General features: G+C 34.8%; 1 protein-coding gene across 3 annotated transcripts in view; it reads left to right on the top strand.

The window, feature by feature from the left end:
* TOGARAM1 (TOG array regulator of axonemal microtubules 1) overlaps positions 1 to 22,907 on the top strand; it is an 80,650-nt gene that overhangs the window by 46,335 nt on the left and 11,408 nt on the right. For 2 of the 3 annotated variants that reach the window (XM_060004631.1, XM_060004630.1), the window contains 9 exons: positions 1,852 to 1,950; positions 4,017 to 4,189; positions 4,675 to 4,819; positions 8,299 to 8,452; positions 13,446 to 13,551; positions 15,628 to 15,863; positions 16,267 to 16,425; positions 19,487 to 19,613; positions 20,840 to 20,958. In XM_060004631.1, coding sequence (XP_059860614.1) covers positions 1,852 to 1,950; positions 4,017 to 4,189; positions 4,675 to 4,819; positions 8,299 to 8,452; positions 13,446 to 13,551; positions 15,628 to 15,863; positions 16,267 to 16,425; positions 19,487 to 19,613; positions 20,840 to 20,958 — 1,318 coding nt within the window. Of the gene's footprint in view, positions 1 to 1,851; positions 1,951 to 4,016; positions 4,190 to 4,674; positions 4,820 to 8,298; positions 8,453 to 13,445; positions 13,552 to 15,627; positions 15,864 to 16,266; positions 16,426 to 16,655; positions 16,852 to 19,486; positions 19,614 to 20,839; positions 20,959 to 22,907 lie in introns of those variants that run through there. The other variant, XM_060004632.1, reaches the window with a different exon arrangement.

The raw sequence follows: 22,907 nt of genomic DNA, 5'->3' as shown, positions 1-22,907 counted from the left end.
TGAGCCACAACTAGAGAGCCTGCTTGCTGCAACTACTGAGCCCGCGCACTCTGGAGCCCATGCGCCACAACTAGAGAACCTTTGTGCCGCAGCTACTGAGCCTGCACACTCTAGAGCCTGCGTGCTGCAATGAAAGATCCCATGTGCCGTAGCAAAGATCCTGTGTGCCACAACTAAGACCCAATGCAGCCAAATCAATCAATCAATCAAAAAAGAAAACTTTCCAAAATATTAGCAAACTGAATCCAACAATACGTAAAAAGGATCATACATCACGATCAAGTTGGATTCATTTTAGGGTCACAAGGATGGTTCATCATAATAAATCAATCAATGTGATATATCAGTACTACATCAACAGGAAGCCATATGATCATCGCAATAGATGCAGAAAAAGTATTTGATAAAATTCAGCATCCATCCATGGTAAAAACTCTCACCCAAGTGGGTATAGAGGGAACATATCTCAAAAGCCATTTACAGCAAACCCACAGCCAACATAATACTCAATGGTGAAAAGCTAAAAGCCTTCCCACTAAATTCAGGAACAAGACAAGGATACCTGCTCTCACCACTTCTATTGAGCATAGTATTGGAAGCATTCAGACAAGAAAAAGAAACAAAAGGTATCCAAATCAGAAGGGAGGTGGTAAAACTGTCCCTATTGGCAGATGACATGATACTCTATATAGGGACCCCTAAAGACTCCACACAAAAATTATTAGAACTAATAGATGAATTCAGCAAGGTAGCAGGATACAAGATTAATATACAGAAATCCGTTACATTTTTTTACAGTAACAATGAAATATCAGAAAGATGTTAAAAAAAATCCCATTTAAAATCACGTCAAAAAAAAAAAAATACTGGACTTCCCTGGTGGTTCAGTGGTTAAGACTCCGCACTCCCAATGCAGGGGGCATGAGTTCGATCACTGGGGGGGGGGGAACTAAGATCCCACATGCCTCATGGTGTGGCAAAATGAAGAAATGAAATGAAATGAGTGAAAAACCTATATGCTGAAGACTCCAAAACATTGATAAAGGAAATTGATGATGATTTTAAGAAATGGAAAGCTATCCCGTGCTCTTGGATTGGAAGAGTTAATGTTTAAAAGTTAATACTACCCAAAGCAAACTATACAGATATAATGTGATCCCTATCAAAATACGCATGGCATTTTTCACAGAACTAGAACAATAATACTAAAATTTATATGGAATCACAAAACACCCAGAATTGCCAAAGCAGTCCTGAGGAAAAAAGAATGAAGATGGAGGCATATCCCTTTGAGACTTCAAACAATACTGCAGCACTACAGTAAACAAAACAGCGTGGTATTTGCACAAAAACAGACATATAGATCAATGGAACAGAATAGAGAGCTCAGAAATAAACCCATGCACCTACAGTCAATTAATCTATGACAAAGGAGGCAAGAATATACAATGGACAAACCAGATATTCTAATTATAAATATTTATTGAGTTGGGCTTCCCTGGTGGCGCAGTGGTTGAGAGTCTGCCTGCCGATGCAGGGGACACAGGTTCGTGCCCCGGTCCGGGAAGATCCCACATGCCGCGGAGTGGCTGGGCCCGTGAGCCATGGCCGCTGAGCCTGCGTGTCTGGAGCCTGTGCTCCGCAACGGGAGAGTTCACAACAGTGAGAGGCCTGCGTACCGCAAAAACAATAAATAAATAAATAAATATTTATTTATTGAGTTAATGAATATGCGTAAATATATAAATTGTAAATTCTTTGTATGAAGTTAGTTTTCAAAGATCATGTTATGATATCCTGAAATACTATATAAATATGTATTTTTTAATGTGGGTTTTTTTGTTTCTTTAGGATTTACAGGGTCATCATCAAATTTCCACCAAATTTCCAGTTTTGACTTCATGTCTACAAATACCTTATCAGAAGACTCAGTAGTAGTTGTTGGAAAAGGTATTTCAAAGTTTTTTAGCTTTTAATTGAATATGTTCTTCACGTATAAGCAAAGCATATCAATAAAGAATAGAGAAGAGTGTGATTCAGGTGTTGAATAGAACTTTCTTTTTAAAAAATCGTTAAATTGAAAGAATTAAAAGTGAATACATAACGTGACATTTCTATCCTCTAATGAAACAACAGTAAATTCATGTCAGTAATTTTCAGAGATGTATTATGTGACAGGTGGAGTTTAGGTACTTCTAAGACACTTTTAGGATAGCTTAGACCATTTTACCACAGTTTAAATTCAAATAGTAGTCCTTATTGATCGACTTTGTCATCAATATAAATTAATATAATTGTATTGTCTCCCATGCAAAGACTAGACAAATCTTAATTAATATCTCTTATATATTTTAGGGGAGTTAGGAAACCTTTGAACAACATATTTGCAAATATCCTTTAAAACTAGCGTTTTTTTCCCCCAACTTTATTGAGGTATAATTGACAAATAAAATTGTAAGATATTTAAAGTGTACAGTGTGATGATTTGATATCCATATACATTGTGAAAGGATTTCCCCATCAAGTTCATTAACACAACCCAGCTAGATTCCTTTTTAATTTTTTAATTAAATTTTATTTTTTAATTAAATTAAAATTAATTTAAGTTAAAATTTAATTTAAATTTCAATTTAATTTTAGTTTAATTTTAATTTCAATTCTAGTTGAGAAACTAGAATATGATGATAGACATTGAGGGTGTACATCTTATTTTTGGTAAATAGAATGAAATGCTCAGAAAGCTTTCCTTACGTCTTTGCTTGATAGAGTCTTATTAAGTTAATTTAAGACCCTCCTCAGGGCTTCCCTGGTGGCACAGTGGTTAAAATCACGTTAAGAATCCACCTGCCAACGCAGGGGACATGGGTTCAAGCCCTGGTCCGGGAAGATCCCACATGCTGCAGAGCAACTAAGCCCATGCGCCACAACTACTGAGCTTGCGCTCTAGAGCCCACGAGCCACAACTACTGAGCCCATGTGCCACAACTACTGAAGTCTGCGTGCCTAGAGCCTGTGCTTTGCAGCAAAAGAAGCCACTGCAATGAGAAGCTCACACACTGCAACGAAGAGTAGGCCCCGCTTGGGCTTCCCTGGTGGTGCAGTGGTTGAGAATCTGCCTGCTAATGCAGGGGACACGGGTTCAAGCCCTGGTCTGGGAGGATCTCACATGCCACGGAGCATCTAGGCCCATGAGTCACAACTACTGAGCCTGTGTGTCTGGAGCCTGTGCTCCGCAACAAGAGAGGCCACGATAGTGAGAGGCCCGCACACCACGATGAAGAGTGGCCCCCGCTTGCCACAACTAGAGAAAGCCCTCGCACAGAAACGAAGACGCAACACAGCAAAAATAAATAAAATAAATTAATAAACTCCTACCCCCAACATCTTCTTTAAAAAAAAAAAAAAAGAGTAGCCCCCGCTCGCCGCAACTAGAGAAAGACCACACGCAGCAACAAAGACCCAACGCAGACAAAAATAAATAAATAAAATTTAAAAAGAAATATATAATAAAAAATAAGTCCCTCCTCAGATTGGCTCCAACCTACCCTTGTAAACTTATTTTCTGTTTTTCCTCTATTTGCCTTGTGCCCAGCCAAACTTATTCACTCCACATACATGCTTTCTACTTGTTCAGCTCTGCTTATGAGCATCCCATCTCATAGGACGTCCTCTCCTCCTTCCTCACTTGTCTATCCAAATTCTTTGTGTCTTCTAATCCCAGCTCAAATCCTTGCTCTTTGAAACCATCTTAAACCCCCAGCTCAGCCAACCGTTCTTTCTTGTGAACTCAGAACTTACAATACGGTGTTCTCATTTGATATTATCATGAAATATCTTGTGGTACCTCATATTATCATCCTGTTAGAGTGTTTTTATATTTTGTGATTATTTAACATGTTTTTCTTATTAACTATATCGTATACTTCTTGAAGACAAGAGCTTTGTCTTAAAACTTTGCTGTCCAGCGTAACATCACATAAATACTTAATGACAGTTTGATGGTTGGTTGCTTTCAGGGGTATTTGGAAGTCCAGTCCCAGCACCAGCAACCTGCAGCCAATCAGTGATATCTTCTGTGGAAAATGGGGATACGTTTTCACTTAAAAGTACTGAACCACCATCAGGGATTTATGGAAGAGCAGTCCAACAGAGTATTCCATCATGTGTTGATGTTGAAAATGAAAAAGATGTAAGGTTATTTACTAATTATTAGGATAAATTTAATGATGCATCATTGTTTTGTGTATATCAGATTTGGGGTAGTGAAAGTGTTTTGATTAAATTTTTTTAAATCTCAGTGTAATTGAAATTCCTGAACTTTAATCATTTAAATGATAGGTTATTCTCCTTTCCCACCAAATATGCTGTCATTCTGGCATAAAGTATCTAGTGTACTTTATGGTCTACATGTACTTTATATACATATATGTATGTGTATGTATATATTCAACAATTTCCTAGGATATCCTCAGGGAGTAACAAACTAGTATCTTCAGGCACAAATTTATTTGGAGATTAGCACTAGGTAATTCTATTCAGTTTTAGAATTACTGAAATAAGGACTAAGAAATGTATAGTTTATTTTGTATAACTTACAGTTATCTAAGATGAAGATAGTTATTTTAAATGTCAGACTCCCTGAATGATTTCGGATATTTCAACTTTTTCCTGCAGATTAAAGTTTCTATTTCAAAATCTACTTATGACAAGATGAGACAAAAGAGAAAAGAGGAAAAAGAACTTTTTGACATTAAAGATTGTGAGAAGAATCCTTGGGAACGAATGAAACATACAGGAACTGAGAAAATGGCATCTGAAAGTAAGTGGAATTTAACATTTGCTGTGGTTTTATTTAACTCGTAATATTCTAAAACTAATGTACTATAGTTTAACTGAGGTTGATATATCACTAATAGTGGAATATGTTGAACTACAACACTGAAATCTGAAAGACCCAGTTACTTCTAACTATTGTAATAAGTATTGTTTCTTATAAAAAGGAAGCTAATTGATTGTTTTTCTCCCTTCTAGACTTAAATATTTTGGGGGATGAGGTGGGAATATGAAAAAAATGAAAGTTCTCCTTTAGAAAACATTGCCTTCAGCCCTCCATTGAAAAAAAGAGGCCAGTTTAAAAAGGTCACCATCTTTAGTGTTTTCAGATTCAGGTAAGATATGTTTAAATATAGGGAGTAATGTCACAAATGCTTATTTAAGTTGAAGAGACCACATGTGGTTCAATGCATTTTGTGATGGAAAGAACACTAAACCAGTAGGAGTCAGTAGACAGACGTGGCTTCTTTAATATTAGTTCTGCCTTTTAATTAGCTTTGTGACCTGAAAACAGGCCTCTATTTTCTGGCCATGTAAAATATCTAAACTATCTGAAAGGCCCAGATTATCTCAAAGATCTCGTCTTTGTTCCCTGCAAATATTCTTGTTTCACTGAGGGTAGTATTCCATTTTATAGCTAAGGTAACTGAGATTGTGAAGCTCGTTTATTAGATCATGATTAAAAAAACATTGCATTTATCATTTATTCAGCTAGTCGTTGAGTACTTAATAGGTTCTATACCTGGTCAAGATTAAGCTCCATGTTTCCTGTGCTATTTTAAAAAATATTGAATAGGTCTTAGGTATAGCAACAGCTAGGAAAATCAGAAATTGAAATGAAAAATTGTGTGAACTATAATAAACATTAAAAATTACTGCTTATTATTTTTGTTATTTTTTTTCTAAGGAATAAACTGTATAAACTATAACAAACATTCTTAAATTGATGTTGGGTCTGAAGTCTAGGTGTGAACAAAAAACCCAAGAAGTATAGAAAACGTAAATTTATAAATGTGATCTTAGACAACATACTTAACCTCTCCCAAAGATAAATATAAAAGAGAATTGAACTAGATAAATGTTTGCAATTCTTCCTAGCTTGTATTTCTTTTAATAATGCAGGAAGTGTAGAAAATGTTTTAAAAATTCTGTATCCTCAAAGTTAGTAATTATTGAGAGTATGCCTGATGAGAGGTGTTAGCCTGTAAAATTACTGGTTAAACACGGCCCTGAGTACCAGTTAAATCTAGGCATTTGTGACATTTAAGCCTATTTTTAGCATTCTTAAATAGTTTCACTAATTATTACTGTCATAGAATCTAGGGGGAGAAAAACCCACAAAACTTCTTACCTAAGTCAGTAGTTAACAGTAGGAATAGAAGTACAAATAGTAGCAAATCATACAAAGAGTAGCAAATCATAAATTGTTTCATATTCATTCTTGCTAGAGACATCAACTAATTTTGTGATTTTTCTCGCCTATAATATAGGCTTTGCAGATTTTATTTCTAAGCAGTGTAAGGAGAGTGCTTCCTTGAAATCATGCTTATATTTTGAACAGAAGAATATGCTTACAAGATAACTACAAACAGTGAGAGTAACCTTTTAGAGACTTGCCACAACATTTTTATTGTATTTTATAAAAGTAGCAGGCTTCAGGAGGGGATGTTTAAACAAAAAACCCTTAGTTTGGGCAGCACTGCTTTAGATTGATACTCTGTACACCTCCTTTTCCAGAGTAGTATTTGTTTTGTTTTTTTTCACTTTTTTCAGGTAAAAAGAGTAGAAATAGTGGTATAACCCCAAGGTTGATAACTTGGTGTTTATCTGCATCTCTTCCTAATGAATTATTCTCTCATGAGAATGGAGGTGGAGTAGATATAGAGAGGGAATCCTTAAAACTTTAGCAACAGTTTCTTCACCTGTAATGTAGGAATAATAGTAACCATCACATAGGGTTGTTGAATGAATCAAATGGGATAATGTAAGTGAAGCACTTAGCACAATGCAGGCAAGATGTCAATAAATGACAGTTAGTAGTGCTATTTTGTTGTTTGCTATTCTTTCTGGATTGTAAAATTCCAAAGTTGAGTTTTGGGTTGTTTTTTTTTTAATACATGTCAGTCTTACATATGAAACCTAATGAGGGTGCATCTGAATCATCAAAAAAAATTAATGATGTCTATTTATCATATTCATTAATTGTCATATAATTTTCTTCGTATGTGATTTACTCTAACAAAAACTGGTACAAGTTTATCACTACAGTAATCCAGAATACCATATTCATCTTTTTGCATGTCTCTTCTCATCGGGTATGTGATAAAGTTTGGAAAGCAGGGATTCTGTCTTAGACCTCTTTGTATAAAATCTAGGGTGATAGTAGACCTAGATGAAAATCCTGCCTTTGCCACTCATTAGCATTGAGACCTTGAATACATTTCTTAGCCTCTGTAAAACTCAGTTATTTTCTCTCGGTTGCAAATTAGAGATAATGAGAATATCCATCACCTTTGTTGAGAGAATTAAATGTAGTAAAGTTTGTAAAGTCTTTATCACAACATCTAACACAAAGTATTTAATAAGTGTTAACTAATATCATTAATATCTTGCCTTTGGATTTTAATTGCATCTGAATATGTAATTAATATACAGCATCAAGTGTAATTTCTTATATTTGTGTATCTCATGTGTTTCATCTAACATTTTCTTAAGAACAGCATGGTTGATAAATACTTTTTATTATAGTCATTTTCTAGTGCTTAATATTACCTTTTTAAAGTTATCTCTTAACATGAAAAAATAACTAACCTTTATCCATTTACAAAAACCATTACACATTCTATTTTATCTTTTTGGTCTATTCCGTTCTAACACCTTCACTGCATGTGTCTTACATTATGCAGTGCCCTCAAGGTATTACCCTGAGCACTCAGATGATTTGCTTCCCCAATATCTAGGCCAATGCCTTACATCTAGAAAATGGAAAGTAAATGTTTGATTATGGAAGAAACATCGACCACATTACTACACATGGTCTTAGGATTTTTAGTATACCATTAATTCAATAACAATAGCAAAAATTGGTAATTTATATACAGTTGTCACAAAGCTTCATTTCTGTTATCGGTTGTACAGTGAAACAGGTATATATCCACATGTTTTTACAAAATGGGATCATATGCTTCTTACTGACTTTTAGCTCTTAAAGCTAGACTTTGTTATATGACTCATGACTGCAAAACCACTTATATACTTACAGTAAATGTAATTTAATAATTTTGTATATAAAAAGTATAGTTTTAAATAGCTTTGGTATCCAGGTATTACAATTTTGTTAGAGACTAAACTAATAGTTACTAGTTTCTATAAGAAATATTCATAGAGTCTATGGTCAGAATATTATTTGTACCCCTTTGTATCAGAGTTATTCGATGCTTTATTTAGTATGTTTCTTTGTTTTAGATGAAGCATCTCCTGGAGCCATTCCACAGTATAAAGAAAGGATGCCTTCTGTCACTCATAGTCCAGAAATAATGGATTCATCAGAACTACGGCCATTTTCCAAACCAGAAGTAGCACTGACAGAAGCTCTGAGGCTTTTAGCTGATGAGGATTGGTGAGTTCACCATCCTTAACTTAAAACTAAGCTGAGTTCCAAAAGTTTTCTGAAAGTTTATTTTTAGAAACCTTGAAACATTTCCTATTAAAATAGTCTTAGGAATGATTATTTTACTTCTTAGGCAGTCTGAGTTTTTTCCAACTTATTAATGTAGCTGAACTCTGGTCCTAATAGCACTGTATTACCTGTTATATTATAACTTACATACCATAAGGACATAGTTAGCTTTATTATGGATTATGCAAACCTTTTGGTATTAAGTATAAATCTCATCATTTCTCCAAGTGTTTCTCTGTGAAATATATCCTATAAAAATCCTGAAAATCCTTATCTGTTCCTACCACAGCTACAACAGCCACCCAGCCAACCCAGCCAATAACTCAAGGGGAAAAAAAAGACAGTGGCATTCCACTTGCTTCAGCTGGAACATCTCTTGGCTCCCCTTGTCCCATTTCCTCCCCTAGTCAATCTTCAGTCTCTCTCTGCATCCACCTCCTATACCTCATCATCAGTTTTGCTTCTTTTCTAGATTCATATTCATCAACATAAAAATGTGCTATAATATTTCCTGTTTTTAAAACTCCTTCCGAAACTGCACATCTTCTTCACATTTTCACATTTCTTTTCTCCCCCCTTTTTAGCAAAAGTTCTCAAAAAGGCTAATTCATTGTGTCTGCTTTTTCACCTCATGTTCTCTTCTCAACCTTCTTTGATTGGCTTTCAGCCCTCCCCACTGTGACTGCCACTTCACTAAAACTGCAGAAGTGGCCATTTGCTAAACACTGGTCACTTATTAGTCCTCATCATACTTAGCCTCTCAGCATCATTTGACACAGTTGACACTCCCTTCTTCATATACTTTTTTTCTTTTCACCCTGGAAAAATTTGAGACTCTTGGTTCTTTTCCTGCTTCAGTACTTAATGTTTGATTTCAAAATTGAGGAGTGCTCCAGAATTTAATCCACTGGCGTTCTCTATCTACATTCATCCCATAGATCCAGGCTGGCAATCTTTCCCTATAAAGAGCCAGATAGTAAAATATTTTAGGCTTTTCAGGCCACTTGTCTCTGTTGCAGCTACTCAACTTTGCCGTTATAGTGCAAAATCAGCCTTAGACAGTATGAAAATGAATGGGCACGGTTGTCTTTCAGTGAACTTTACTTATAAAAATTTTACTTATAGAAGTAAACTCTGATGGGGCTAGATTTGGTCTGTGAGCCATAGTTTGCCAACCCCTTTCTTAAATGATCTCATTCAATTCAATAGCTTTAAATTCTGTCCGTACTCTGATTTCTCATAAATGCTTATCTGAATCCCTGGTATCTTCTTGAGCTCTGGACTTGTAATTGAACTGCCTCCTTGACTTCCACTTGGATGCCAATAGACATCTTAAATTTAACATGGCCAAAACAGAACTCTTGAAATTCCACTTCCTGCCAAGATAGATTAACAGGCATTAGATTTGCCTTCACATCAGAAAGAACTAAAGAAATAATACAAAATATATGAAACAATGGTTTTCAGAGTATTGTTAACCAGGCAGTGAAAGACAGTGATCCCTGAGAAACAAAGGTGAGCCCTTGCTAACTTCCTACACAGCTTAGGGAGGGGAAAACCATGTAGATACCAGCAGAGATAGAGATAGAGCTGGGAGTTTGGGGAGGCCAAGATAGCTAGAGCTTACAGGGCAGAATGCCAGAGGAGGATACAGTTCCTTAAAGAACTCTAAGAACCTTCAGAAGATTATTCTCAAATGTTTAGCTGAGTATTTGGTCAAGGCATGCTTGTGAAACCAGAACAAGGACCACTCATAGAAGTTACAAAAAATGTTCCCTGGGATGTATACAAGGGCAAGAATACTTTCTCTCCCCACCGGCAGCGTGGAAAACCTTATAATTCACATGGCATTGGGTAGAATACTCAGAAGAGTTTTGCTTCATCTATGGAATGAATAAGCCCTAGGCTAAAGACTAGTTTTGTTTCTCCAAACAGAGCATAAAAGCAAGGCCTGAAAGGATCAGCCTTTCCAAGTAACTTAACTATATCTCATAATGAAGCCCAAAAATATTTATAGGAATACAAAAATATCTAAGGTAAAAATTCACAATGCCTGGCATCCAATAAAAAATTACCAGGCATGCAAAGAAGCAGGAAAATACAACCCATAATGAAAAGGAAAAAAAGAAAGCAATTGAAACTAATCCAAAAATGATATAGATGATAGAATTAGTAGACAAAGACATTATAACTATAGTTATAATTCTAATCCATGTGTTAAAGAAACTAGAAGAAAGACATGAACAGAGGATCGGTGAGCTGTAGGACAACTTGCAAAATCCCTTTTGTTATATAATGTAACATGATTGAGAGAAGTGATATCCCATCATATTCACCCTCAAGGGGAGAGTATTATTCATGGCATGTACACCTGGGACAGGAATCAAGGTGCCATCTTAGAATTCTATCACATCACGAATAAAGAGGGCCATTTTATATTGATAAGGGAGTTAATTCATCAAGAAGACATGGCAATCCTGAACCATATTTTATTATATAATATAATATTATATAAATTATATTACCATATAATGGAGCTTCAAAATACATTAAGCAAAAACTGGTAGAACTGCAAAGAAATAAACAACTCCACAGTTATAGTTGGAACTCAAACAATCCTCTCATTAATTGATAAAACTAGTAGAAAGAAAATTAGTAAGGATATAGAAGACTTTCAACTTGACCTGACTGACATTTATAGAACACTCCACCTAAAACAACAGAATTCACATTCTTTTCAAGTCTGCAAGGAACATTTACCAAGAAAGACCATATTCTGGAACATAAAACAAGTAATTTAAAAGGTTTCAGATTATACAAATTTTGTTCTCTGACCACAGTGGAGTTAAATTAGAAGTTAGGAACACATACCTGTAAAATCTCTAAATATTTGGAAACTAAGTAACATACTTATAAATCACCCATGGCTGTAAGAAGAAATCATAAGGGAAATTAGAAAATATTTTGAACTTAATAAAATTAAGAATGAAACATTATATCAGTGACCTCAGCTTTCATCTTAAACTGAAACAGAAGAGCAAATGAAGCCCAAAATAAGCAAAAAAAAAAAGAAAATAATAACATGATGGAAATCAATGAAATAGAAAACAAACAATAGAGGATATAAATGAAAGCAAAAGCGGGCTCTTGGAGAAAATAAATAAAATTGATAAACCTCTAGTCAGACTGATGAAGAAAAAAGAGAAGAAACAGATGAATATATCAGGAATGAGAGAAGGAACATCACTACTGATCATACAGCTATTAAATAATAAAGGAATATGATAAACAGCTTTATGCCCATAAATTCGACAACTTAGTGAAATACACAGATTCCTTGAAAGACAGAATCTACCAAAACTCACTCAAAAAGTAGATAATCTATATAACCCAATATCTATTGAGGAAATTGAATTTGAGTTTCTTTCCCACAAAGAAAACTCCATGCTTGGATGGTTTCACTAGTGAATTATACCAAACATTTAGGAAAGAAATTCTATACAAACTTTTAGAACATTGAAGAGGCTGGTATACTTCGCATCTCATTCTTTGAAACCAGTATACCCTGTTGTCAAAACCATGCAGATGCATGTTTCACATGAACTTGAAAAGAATCTGCATTCTGAAGTTGTTTGTAGTGTTCTATAAAGGTTAAGAAGATTAGGTTGGTTGGTAGTGGTTGACAGTGTTAAGTTTTCTGTATCCTTACTGACTTCCTGTTTATTTGTTTCATCAGTTACTGGGCTTTTGCAATCTCCAACTATAGTTTAAGATTTGTATATTCCTCCTTAAATTAAGTTGATTTTTTTGTCCGTTTCTTTTTAGCACTTAAATTTTGTTCAGTGGCTTGCATATTTCTGAGCTAAAGTCTTTTATCATTGTTATCTTTGTTACTCCTGTGTGTAATTTGCCCTTTTTTCTATGGCTGCTTTTAAGAATATTCCCTTCAACACTCTTTTTAGTAATTTGATAATGATGTTCCATTTTGTGTTTATTTTATGGTTATCCTGTTTAGGATTTGTTCTTGGATCTGAGAATTTATAGATTTGATGAAAAAATTTCAGCCACTATTTCTTAATTTCTTTTTCTACTTTCCTCTCTCTTGACTCCACTTTCTGTTATTTACTTTGTGTACAGAATCTGGTTGTTTGTGCATCTGAACAGTAACTGTAACAGTTTTATGCTTAATCAAAAAATGAAAATCTTGAACCAGACAGCTATTAAATAGGTTTACTCTTGCCACCTTGGAATCTTAGGTCTTTTCTCCCTATTTTCCGTAACTTATTCAGGGGATTTAAATGCTTAGAAAAATAACCACCATCAATATTACCAACTAAGGAAACTCAGCTTGCATTTTTCAAACATATAAGATGGAAACCATCAAGTTTAAAATGTTATATCCCAATCCCACTTGAATCTACCGTCTTGTTAGTATTCACCTACCCTTCATCTGGCTCATTAGGTAAGATAATGAAAAAGAAATACAAGTTACAGAAACATCTCTTGATGGTTTTCTGCACTTGGATTATATACTCACCAACAAAGTAATACGTAGTTACTTAATCTCCTTCCATTTTTGTTTTACTGATTCCCTTACATTTGATTTGCCATTCCTTTCCCTTCTGTTCTCTAAAAAGAATATGACATTCTTACTGGTGGAGAAATGTTCCTTTTTATTTATAAAGCATGAACTTAGTTTGACTGTCAATAGTGCTTTTGGCTCTTAAAAGATGTTCTGGATCATGAAAGAGAACTATAGGAGTGAACAAAACTTTCCATATCTTTTTATTTGAGCTTCCTACATGATAAGGGAAAATACCCAGGGTCTTCTCGTTGACAGTATTCCATACACACAAAAGAAGAAATCTGAGATCCTGTTCCAGTTGAGCCCCATTTAATGCATGATTTTGTTGTTTCTTTCTTTTTCCCATAGGGAGAAGAAAATTGAGGGACTGAACTTTATTAGATGCTTAGCTGCTTTTCATTCTGAAATATTGAACACAAAGTTGCATGAAACAAATTTTGCAGTACTTCAAGAGGTAATCCTATGTTTCAGCTGAGTTAAGGATTGTTTGAATAACAAAGTATAAATATGCCACATTTATTTGACCTTAGAAAAGCTGTACTAAATGAAATCAGTAGGCTTATATGTAAAGTAACTCATGCCTTACTGTGCCACATTTGAAAAAATTGATAAAATGTTGATATTTTTAGGAAATAATACAATACATATTTAAAGCACGTTACTTTGATAGTAAATTTGGTTTCAAAGTCATTATTACTGATTTTCTTTCAGAATTTCAGCAAAATGTACATTTTGGAAATTTTTTTTTTTAACATCTTTATTGGAGTATAATTGCTTTACAATGGTGTGCTAGTTTCTGCTTTATAACAAAGTGAATCAGTTATACATATACATATGTTCCCATATCTCTTCCCTCTTGCGTCTCCCTCTCTCCCACCCTTCCTATCCCACCCCTCTAGGTGGTCACAAAGCACTGAGCTGATCTCCCTGTGCTATACAGCTGCTTCCCACTATTTTACGTTTGGTAGTGTACATATGTCCATGCCACTCTCTCACTTTGTCACAGCTTACCCTTCCCCCTCCCCATATCCTCAAGTCCATTCTCTAGTAGGCCTATGTCTTTATTCCTGTCTTACTCCTAGGTTCTTCATGACATTTTTGTTTTTTTCTCTTAGATTCCATATATATGTATTAGCATATGGTATTTGTCTTTCTCTTTCTGACTTACTTCATTCTGTATGACAGACTCTAGGTCCATCCACCTCACTACAAATAACTCAATTTAGTTTCTTTTTATGGCTGAGTAATATTCCATTGTATATATGTGCCACATCTTCTTTATCCATTCATCCGATGATGGGCACTTAGGTTGCTTCCATGTCCTGGCTATTGTAAATAGAGCTGCAATGAACATTTTGGTACATGACTCTTTTTGAATTATGGTTTTCTCAGGGTATATGCCCAGTAGTGGGATTGCTGGGTCATATGGTAGTTCTATTTGTAGTTTTTTAAGGAACCTCCATACTGTTCTCCATAGTGGCTGTACCAATTCACATTCCCACCAGCAGTGCAAGAGTGTTCCCTTTTCTCCACACCCTCTCCAACATTTATTGTTTCTAGATTTTTTGATGATGGCCATTCTGACTGGTGTAAGATGATATCTCATTGTAGTTTTGATTTGCATTTCTCTAATGATTAATGATGTTGAGCATTCTTTCATGTGTTTGTTGGCTATCTGTATATCTTCTTTGGAGAAATGTCTATTTAGGTCTTCTGCCCATTTTTGGATTGGGTTGGGTTTTTTTTGTTATTGAGCTGCATGAGCTGCTTGTAAATTTTGGAGATTAATCCTTTGTCAGTTGCTTCATTTGCAAACATTTTCTCCCATTCTGAGGATTGTCTTTTCGTCTTGTTTATGGTTTCCTTTGCTATGCAAAAGCGTTTAACTTTCATTAGGTCCCATTTTTTTATTTTTGTTTTTATTTCCATTTCTCTAGGAGGTGGGTCAAAAAGGATCTTGCTGTGATTTATGTCATAGAGTGTTCTGCCTATGTTTTCCTCTAAGAGTTTGATAGATTCTGGCCTTACATTTAGGTCTTTAATCCATTTTGAGCTTATTTTTGTGTATGGTGTTAGGGAGTGTTGTAATCTCATACTTTTACATATACCTGTCCATTTTTCCCAGCACCACTTATTGAAGAGGCTGTCCTTTCTCCACTGTACATTCCTGCCTCCTTTATCAAAGATAAGGTGACTATATGTGCGTGGGTTTATCTCTGGGTTTTCTATCCTGTTCCATTGATCTATATTTCTGTTTTTGTGCCAGTACCATACTGTCTTGATTACTGTAGCTTTGTAGTATAGTCTGAAGTCAGGGAGCCTGATTCCTCCAGCTCCATTTTTCGTTCTCAAGATTGCTTTGGCTATTTGGGATCTTTTGTGTTTCCATACAAATTGTGAAATTTTTTGTTCTAGTTCTGTGAAAAATGCCAGTGATAGTTTGATAGGGATTGCATTGAATCTGTAGATTGCTTTGGGTAGTAGAGTCATTTTCACAATGTTAATTCTTCACAATGTTAATTTTTTTTAGGTGAAAAATTTACGCTCTGGAGTTTCTCGTGCTGCTGTGGTTTGTTTAAGTGACCTTTTCACTTACCTGAAAAAGAACATGGATCAAGAACTAGATAATACAGTAAAAGTTTTGTTGCATAAATCAGGAGAATCAAATACATTTATAAGAGAAGATGTTGACAAAGCATTGAGAGCTATGATCACTAATGTAACTCCTGCACGTGCAGTTGTTTCTCTTATCAATGGAGGACAAAGGTAATGTTCAAAATAATCTGGACATGTCCTTAAACTAAAAATACAGTTGCTTGTAATCTGGGGTATAGGAAAAAAACAAGCAAATTTCAATGTTATTTCAGTCAAAAAACATGTATTAAATAATTCCTACATGATAAACATCATATTAGGTACTAAGCATACAGAGGATAATATTGTTATTCTAATGTTACTTACATTCATACATCTGGAGCTAAATAAATGTCAGTGATTATGAGTTTTGTTTTTAACTTCTTGGGGAGGGATAGCTAATGCAAATAATTTGTCATTTTAGCCTGCAAGGATGATTGCTGAGGCTTAGGAGTAATCATTTGACTTTTAAGGTATATCTTTGAAAAATTGTTTATACATCAACTCTATTTTAATTGACCACGTTTCCCTGTAGCCATTTACACATTGCGGTAAGAAGATGTGCAGCCCAGCACTTATCAGATGTAGTAAAATTTATGGAACCAGAGCGTATTCTATCTGGAACAAAGGATATGGCTGACCGTATATTACCAGCTGCTGCTAAATTTGCTCAGGACAGCTCACCAGAAACCAGGTGAGTAGCTGCTAATAGTATGTGCTGAATCTCTTACTTTAAGGGCTTAAATGGCGTACTTTAAGGGCTTAAATGTCTTACTTTAAGGGCTTAAACAAAGGCTAAAGAAGAATGAACATTTTTCTAAATGGAAAAGTGGGATCCCCAGGGATTAGTGCTGGGGGTGATCTTATTTAACCAGTTTGTAAATGGTCTTGAGGGAGTGCACAGTGAATTCTCCAAATTTACAGATGACACTACATACTTCTGGGTAGTGAGATGCTGTGTCACAGGGATGATCTGCATGAAAATGGCACAAGACTGTATGAGTGGGCAGAAAAGTGGCTGAAGAACTTCATTGTGGGCAAATGTAAGGTAATGCCTTTAGGGGAAAATGATATATTTTCCAAGTAGCCTGGTAAAATCAAGGAAAAATACAGGAAGCAAAATGGATAACATGAGATACGTTCACTTAGAAAATTCCATGAATTTCTGATTGCTGTCTGTACTTGAAGAATAGTTTTATGAAGGTTAAGAACAATCAGAGAAAGATAACAAAATAATTAAGATGTGGATGGTACTATAGCTGTAATGCTGACAGAAGTTTTGGAAGTAGTCAGAAGCCTAGGTTCAACTCCTAGCTCCAGTCACTGTCTGCCCTAAGCAAGTTACTTAACCTCTGTTAGCCTCTGTTTCCTCGTCTATCAAGTTAGTAAGGTTGGACCAGATATTTATAATGTCCCATACAAAATCTAAAAATTATGGCAGTTATATATGATCATAGATTAAAGGAAGAAGGTAGGATCCTGACTTCATGGAGACTAAAAAGTAAAGAAGGATATCAAACTTTTAACATTTTAAGACAAAGATATTCAGTACTTTAGGTAACTACAGTTAATCTTGTGGAAGTCATTATGCCAAAAGCTAACATAGAAAGTAGATATATTCATTTTCTGTCGCTGCATAACAAATAACCACAAATATAGTGATTTAAGGCAACACAGATTTTTTTAGCTTACCGTTCTTAGGTTAGAAGTCTGGCATGCTCAACTGGGTTCTCTGCTTAGGGTTTCAAAAGGCTGAAATCAAGGTAATAACAGTGCTGGGCTCTTATCTAGAGGCTCTATAGATGAATCTGCTTACAAACTCATTCAGGTTTTTGACCAATTTCAGTTTCTTGTGATTATAGGACTGAGGTCCCTGTTTCCTTGCTGGCTGTCAGCGAGGGTCCTCTCTCAGCTCCCTTAAGGCCACCTGAATTCCTTCTCACACAACCCACTCCATCTTCAAGCCAGCAACAGCAAGTTGAATCCCTCTCATGCTTGGAATCTCTTTGACTTCTTTTTCTTCTACCAGCCACAGAAAGTTCTCTGCATTTAAGGGTTCATGTGATTAGATTAGGTTCACCCAGATAATCCCCCTATCTTTTTTTTTGTGTGTGTGGTACACGGGCCTCTCACTGTTGTGGCCTCTCCCGTTGCGGAGCACAGGCTCCGGACGCGCAGGCTCAGCGGCCATGGCTCACGGGCCTAGCCGCTCCATGGCATGTGGGATCTTCCCAGACCGGGGCACGAACCCATGTCCCCTGCATCGGCAGGCGGACTCTCAACCACTGCGCCACCAGGGAAGCCCAATCCCCCTATCTTAAAGTCAACTGTGCCATATAACATAATCCTGGAAGTTATTTCTCATCATATTCATAAATTGTAGGAATTAGAGCAGGACATCTTTGGGGGAACCATTTTAGAAGTTCTGCATACTACAGTAAAGTTCAAAACAATTTAGGAGGGCTGGATCATAATAGAGTAGTTAGGAACAAAATAAAATTTACAATAGCTGTTTTGTGTACATCTTAACCTTTCCTTAATGGCATAGTAACTTTTCTAATCCATTTTGTCATTTCTTAGATTCTTATTTGAAATTTTAAAATTACAAAATAATTACAACTTTCCAGTTTTAGTATTTCTTACACTTTGTGTCCCTTTTGCATGTTTACTTGTTTGCTTTAGCCATTCCCATATCATTAAGGCCTATGATAGACCTACAGTCCTTAACATTCTGGGATAAACTTTAGAGTCACCTTTGAAACTATAACTGATTAGGAGCTACTTATCCGGGTGTTGACCTTATTCTGGTTGTGGGGCAAGAAAAGTAATTTTTATTCTTTGTTATTAACCTCCCTTTCTGTAATTTCACTACATTTGAAGGAGTCTGGTTGATATAAATGATGCTGAGATCATCCTATTCATCTCCCCCACAAAAGCCTTGCCTTCCCTAGTTTTTCTAGTGTCATAATTCCAAGTTGTAGGTAAAAGTATAACTGTAATTATTTTAGGGCCAAGCCTCCTTGAAGAATAATAATGTATTTTTATTATGAGGTACTATACCGACCACCCCATCCAAAAATATCTCCAGTATGCACTTCCACCATATCATTTACCCATTAGAATGATATCTTGGCTTAAGGTATTATCCTAAAAGAATTATTTTAAAATTCATATAGCATAAAAAACCTAGTTTGGAGAACATTAGACATTCATTAATATATCAGCCACGATTTACCAACTAACTTTGGTTGTATTTTAAGTAGCAAAGAATAGGTTTTTGAAGAATTGAAACCCAGGTAAGTTTTGGCAGGAAAAGGAAAAGAGAGAGGGTCGGCAATACAAAACCTTTGGAAGGTTGTCTCAGGCCAGAACATCTGGCCAGCAAGTGAGCAGCAAAAGGTCACTGAGCAAGGAGCCCAGGACAAAGACACAGTTCTCTTAATTCATAGTTCTGCCAAATGCCAGCCTTGATATGGACCCTCGGGTGCCTGAAAAATAGAGTCAGAGCTTTTGGCTCTGATCTGACACATAGCTAAAAGATTTGAAGCCATGTTTTTTTAAAGATGGGTGGCAAGAGAATGCTGTGTTTTCTAATCCAGTTAGTGTAACTACATTTCAATGACTTATTTAAAATAGAGATGTTAATCTTGATGTTGATAGGTTTTTTCTATTGGAAAAAAAATTGTATCTAAAGGACAGAAACTGAGCTTGTTAAGATTTATAGAATTATTTATGTATTTCTTAAATATCCATAGGTATTATGGCCGAAAGATGCTTTTCCTCATGATGTGTCATCCTAACTTTGATAAAATGCTTGAAAAGTATGTCCCATCTAAAGATTTGCCATATATTAAGGAATCTGTTAAAAGCTTAAGGCAAAAGGTATGTAGAAGAAGTTTATTTTATAAACAACTTTAAAAACAAAGTTCATTTGCTGAGGAAGGTAAAGGATAGAAATAATTACTTCTTTGATTATTTCTGTTAACCATTTAGAATATATCTACAGTAGCATTTCAACAACTGCAGTACTGAGTAGACATTCATAGTGTCAGTAGATGCTTATTGAACAGAAGCTTGATATTTGGTAGAATGTAGTGTGGTTTATTGGAATTACAAGACAGGTTTGAATCACAACTCAGAATTAGCAACTATATAATCTTAGGCACATCATTTCTTTAACCCAGAATTTTTATTTTTATAAAATGAGGATAATGATGTTTATTACAATTGATTCCTACTTTACCTTGTACGTTCTACCGTTAGAGCTCCTACCACACTGTGGAGTGTTGATAAGGAGATCCTTGAGGGGAAGCCCCATGTCTTATATATCATGACAGATAATGGGGATTCAAAAATGTCTGTAAAATGCGTGACTGAGGGAATATCAAGTGAAATGAAATGTGAAAAGTGTCTTATAAAAAAGTAATCTGTTTACACATTGTTTTTTGCAAAAATGTGCTTAATTTAATAATGTAGAATTTTTCTGTGTTAATTTATGTTATTCCTCTCTGGTAAGCTTAGGCAAAGGATTCATTTATGAAGGGATACTACTTCAAATATGTATTGTGGTAAACATTTTAGAGCATTTTTTTCTTCCTATTGATATTAAAGATTTCAGCTTAATTCATATAGAATTTATCAAAATAACCATGCAAAAAGATTGTCTTACTAAAATGAGGCAGATTATATCTGTGAGTTATTTCAAGTACAGGTATCAGGAAAAAAAAGAGGTTTTAAATAGTTCTTTCGAAATGTTTATTTTCATACTAGTGTTGCATAGGAATTCATTGTTTATATAATGTGTTCATATATTCTGTATAGATTTTAAGCTTGAAGAAGAGTAGTTACAAAACATAGATGTTAAGTTTTGTATTTAAACAGTTTTACCAAGCCAATATCATTTCCTAGTAGTTGGGTACATATTTTGTTAATTTACTACTAATTACAAGATAGTTTACATATCTGAAACCCTTTAAAGCACAAGTATAGCAGATTATTAAAATGCTTTCAACCATAAGAGATCAACAATGACTGCTATGAAAATTCCATTGTACACATTCTTTCACTTTACAAGTTTTAAGACTTTTATTACACTGCCTTTCTTATAGGGTTTGGGAGAGATACCACTAGATACTCCTTCAGCAAAAGGAAGACGATCTCATACTGGCAGTGTTGGAAATACAAGGTCATCATCTGTTTCTAGAGATGCTTTCAATTCAGCTGAAAGGTAGAAGCGTTTGCTTGTCCACATTATTACAGAAATTACTCCCTAATAGTGATGATAGTCTATTTGAATGTTTTCATGAACTATCCCAGGGGTATTTGTCAAAATTTAATGGAGTTTTAAAAGTTGGTAAGGATTTAGAAAGTGTGAGGTAGTTAGATTTAATAAGGTAATTGTATATTCACAGCAACTTGCTTTTACATGAGCTAAACATTAGTAAAACTTTAGTGTTATTGAACTTGTCAATAGTTGACCAGTGTTGGACAACTCTGATTAATTTTTTCAATTTATAGGCTTTCCTTCCCCCCTTGATTATAAAAGTAATACATAATTATGGTTAAGGGGGAAAAACACTTGAGAAAATACAAACATTAAAAGAATTTAACGGGGGGGGTGGTGGTGGGATGAGTTGGGAGATTGGGATTGACATATACAGTAATATGTATAAAATAGATAACCAAAAAGAACCTGCTGTATGAAAAATAAAATTCAAAAAAATAAAAATAAAAAAAGGAGAAAAAAAAAGTAAGTGAAAAGAGTGGATATATGTATATATATAACTGATAAATTTTGCTGTACAGCAGAAATTAATGCAACATTGTAAATCAACTATAATGTAATAAAAATTTAAAATAAAAAAAAAAATTTAACCAATCACATAATATCACCAACTAGGAAAAAAAACTACTCTTAAAATTATTATAAATATAATTGTATATGTAATTGCATAACCTGTTTAAGCTATTTAGCAATATTTAATAGATTGATTATATAACTTATAAAAATCTTTCAGAATTATTATGATCTCTGGTATATTTTAAAATATATTTTAAACATTAGTTTAAAAATTATATGAGTAGATACATAGGTATCTTTCATATTTTCTATATTTGTGTGTCTTTGGATAATAAATTTTACAAAAAATAAAAATCCATGGAATTTTGGAACTTTGTTATTCAAAGTGTACTTCACAGAGGGACGTGTAATGTACAACATGATAAATATAATTAATGCTGCTGTACGTTATATATGAAAGTAAATCCTAAGAGGTCTCATCACAAGGAGAAAAGTTATTTATTAAAAACATTTTTTTCTGTTTCTTTAGGTGCAACTAAACTTATTGTGATAATCACTTCATGAGATATGCAAATCAAATCATTATGCTGTATACCTTAAACTTGCACAGTGCTGTATATCAATTATATCTCAATAAAATTGGAAGAAAAAAAGTGTGGGAGAAACAAAGGCTTGCTTAGACGAAAAATGAGGGAATTTGTTTCCATTAGACTTGCTCTGCAAGAAATGTTAAAAGAGTTCTTTAGAGGAAATAATATACTATAGGAACTAGGTTGCTTCCAGAGCAGAGACTGTGTATGCCACGTTATTCTATAGCTTGGAAGGACCAAACCACTTTGGGGCAAAAGTTTCAAAACCAAATGTGAGAGAAGATGTGTATTTATGTTTCTTTTAATTATTTTAGAATGAATTATTATTTAATTTATGAGGACTCTAGAGGAAATCGCTGACTTCTTCATGCAGTAAATAGGGCCTACTTCCAGGACCTTACCAATGAGGGGCTCATTTCACCTGCCACCTCAGCTCTTTTCTCCTCCTCAATACCCTTCTCAGTCTGATTGACTTCATTAGTCTGCGGGCCCTTTTTGCCCCATTTCTTGCCTCCTAGGGTCCTGTTTTTCCTCAGTTGGCCACTTTTCTCACTGCACTTTAGCTCCCTTCTTCTCTCATGGCATCTTCACCTCCATGTCCAAGGCCTCAGTTCCTCTGTGCTGGGTTTTCTCTGTATGGGGTGTGGCCTTCTATAGCTGTTGTTCAAGTCTTCTATACCCTAACTGATTTTCTGTCTACTTGTTCTATTAATTGCTAAGATAGGAGTATTAATATCTCCAACTGTAGTGGATTTTTTTATTTATACTTTAAGTTCTGTCATTTTT

The sequence above is a fragment of the Delphinus delphis genome, chromosome 2 (genome assembly GCF_949987515.2).
Source record: "Delphinus delphis chromosome 2, mDelDel1.2, whole genome shotgun sequence".
NCBI lineage: Eukaryota > Metazoa > Chordata > Mammalia > Artiodactyla > Delphinidae > Delphinus > Delphinus delphis.
Note: the sequence above shows the minus strand (reverse complement) of the source record. Positions and strands in the feature narration are given on the sequence as shown.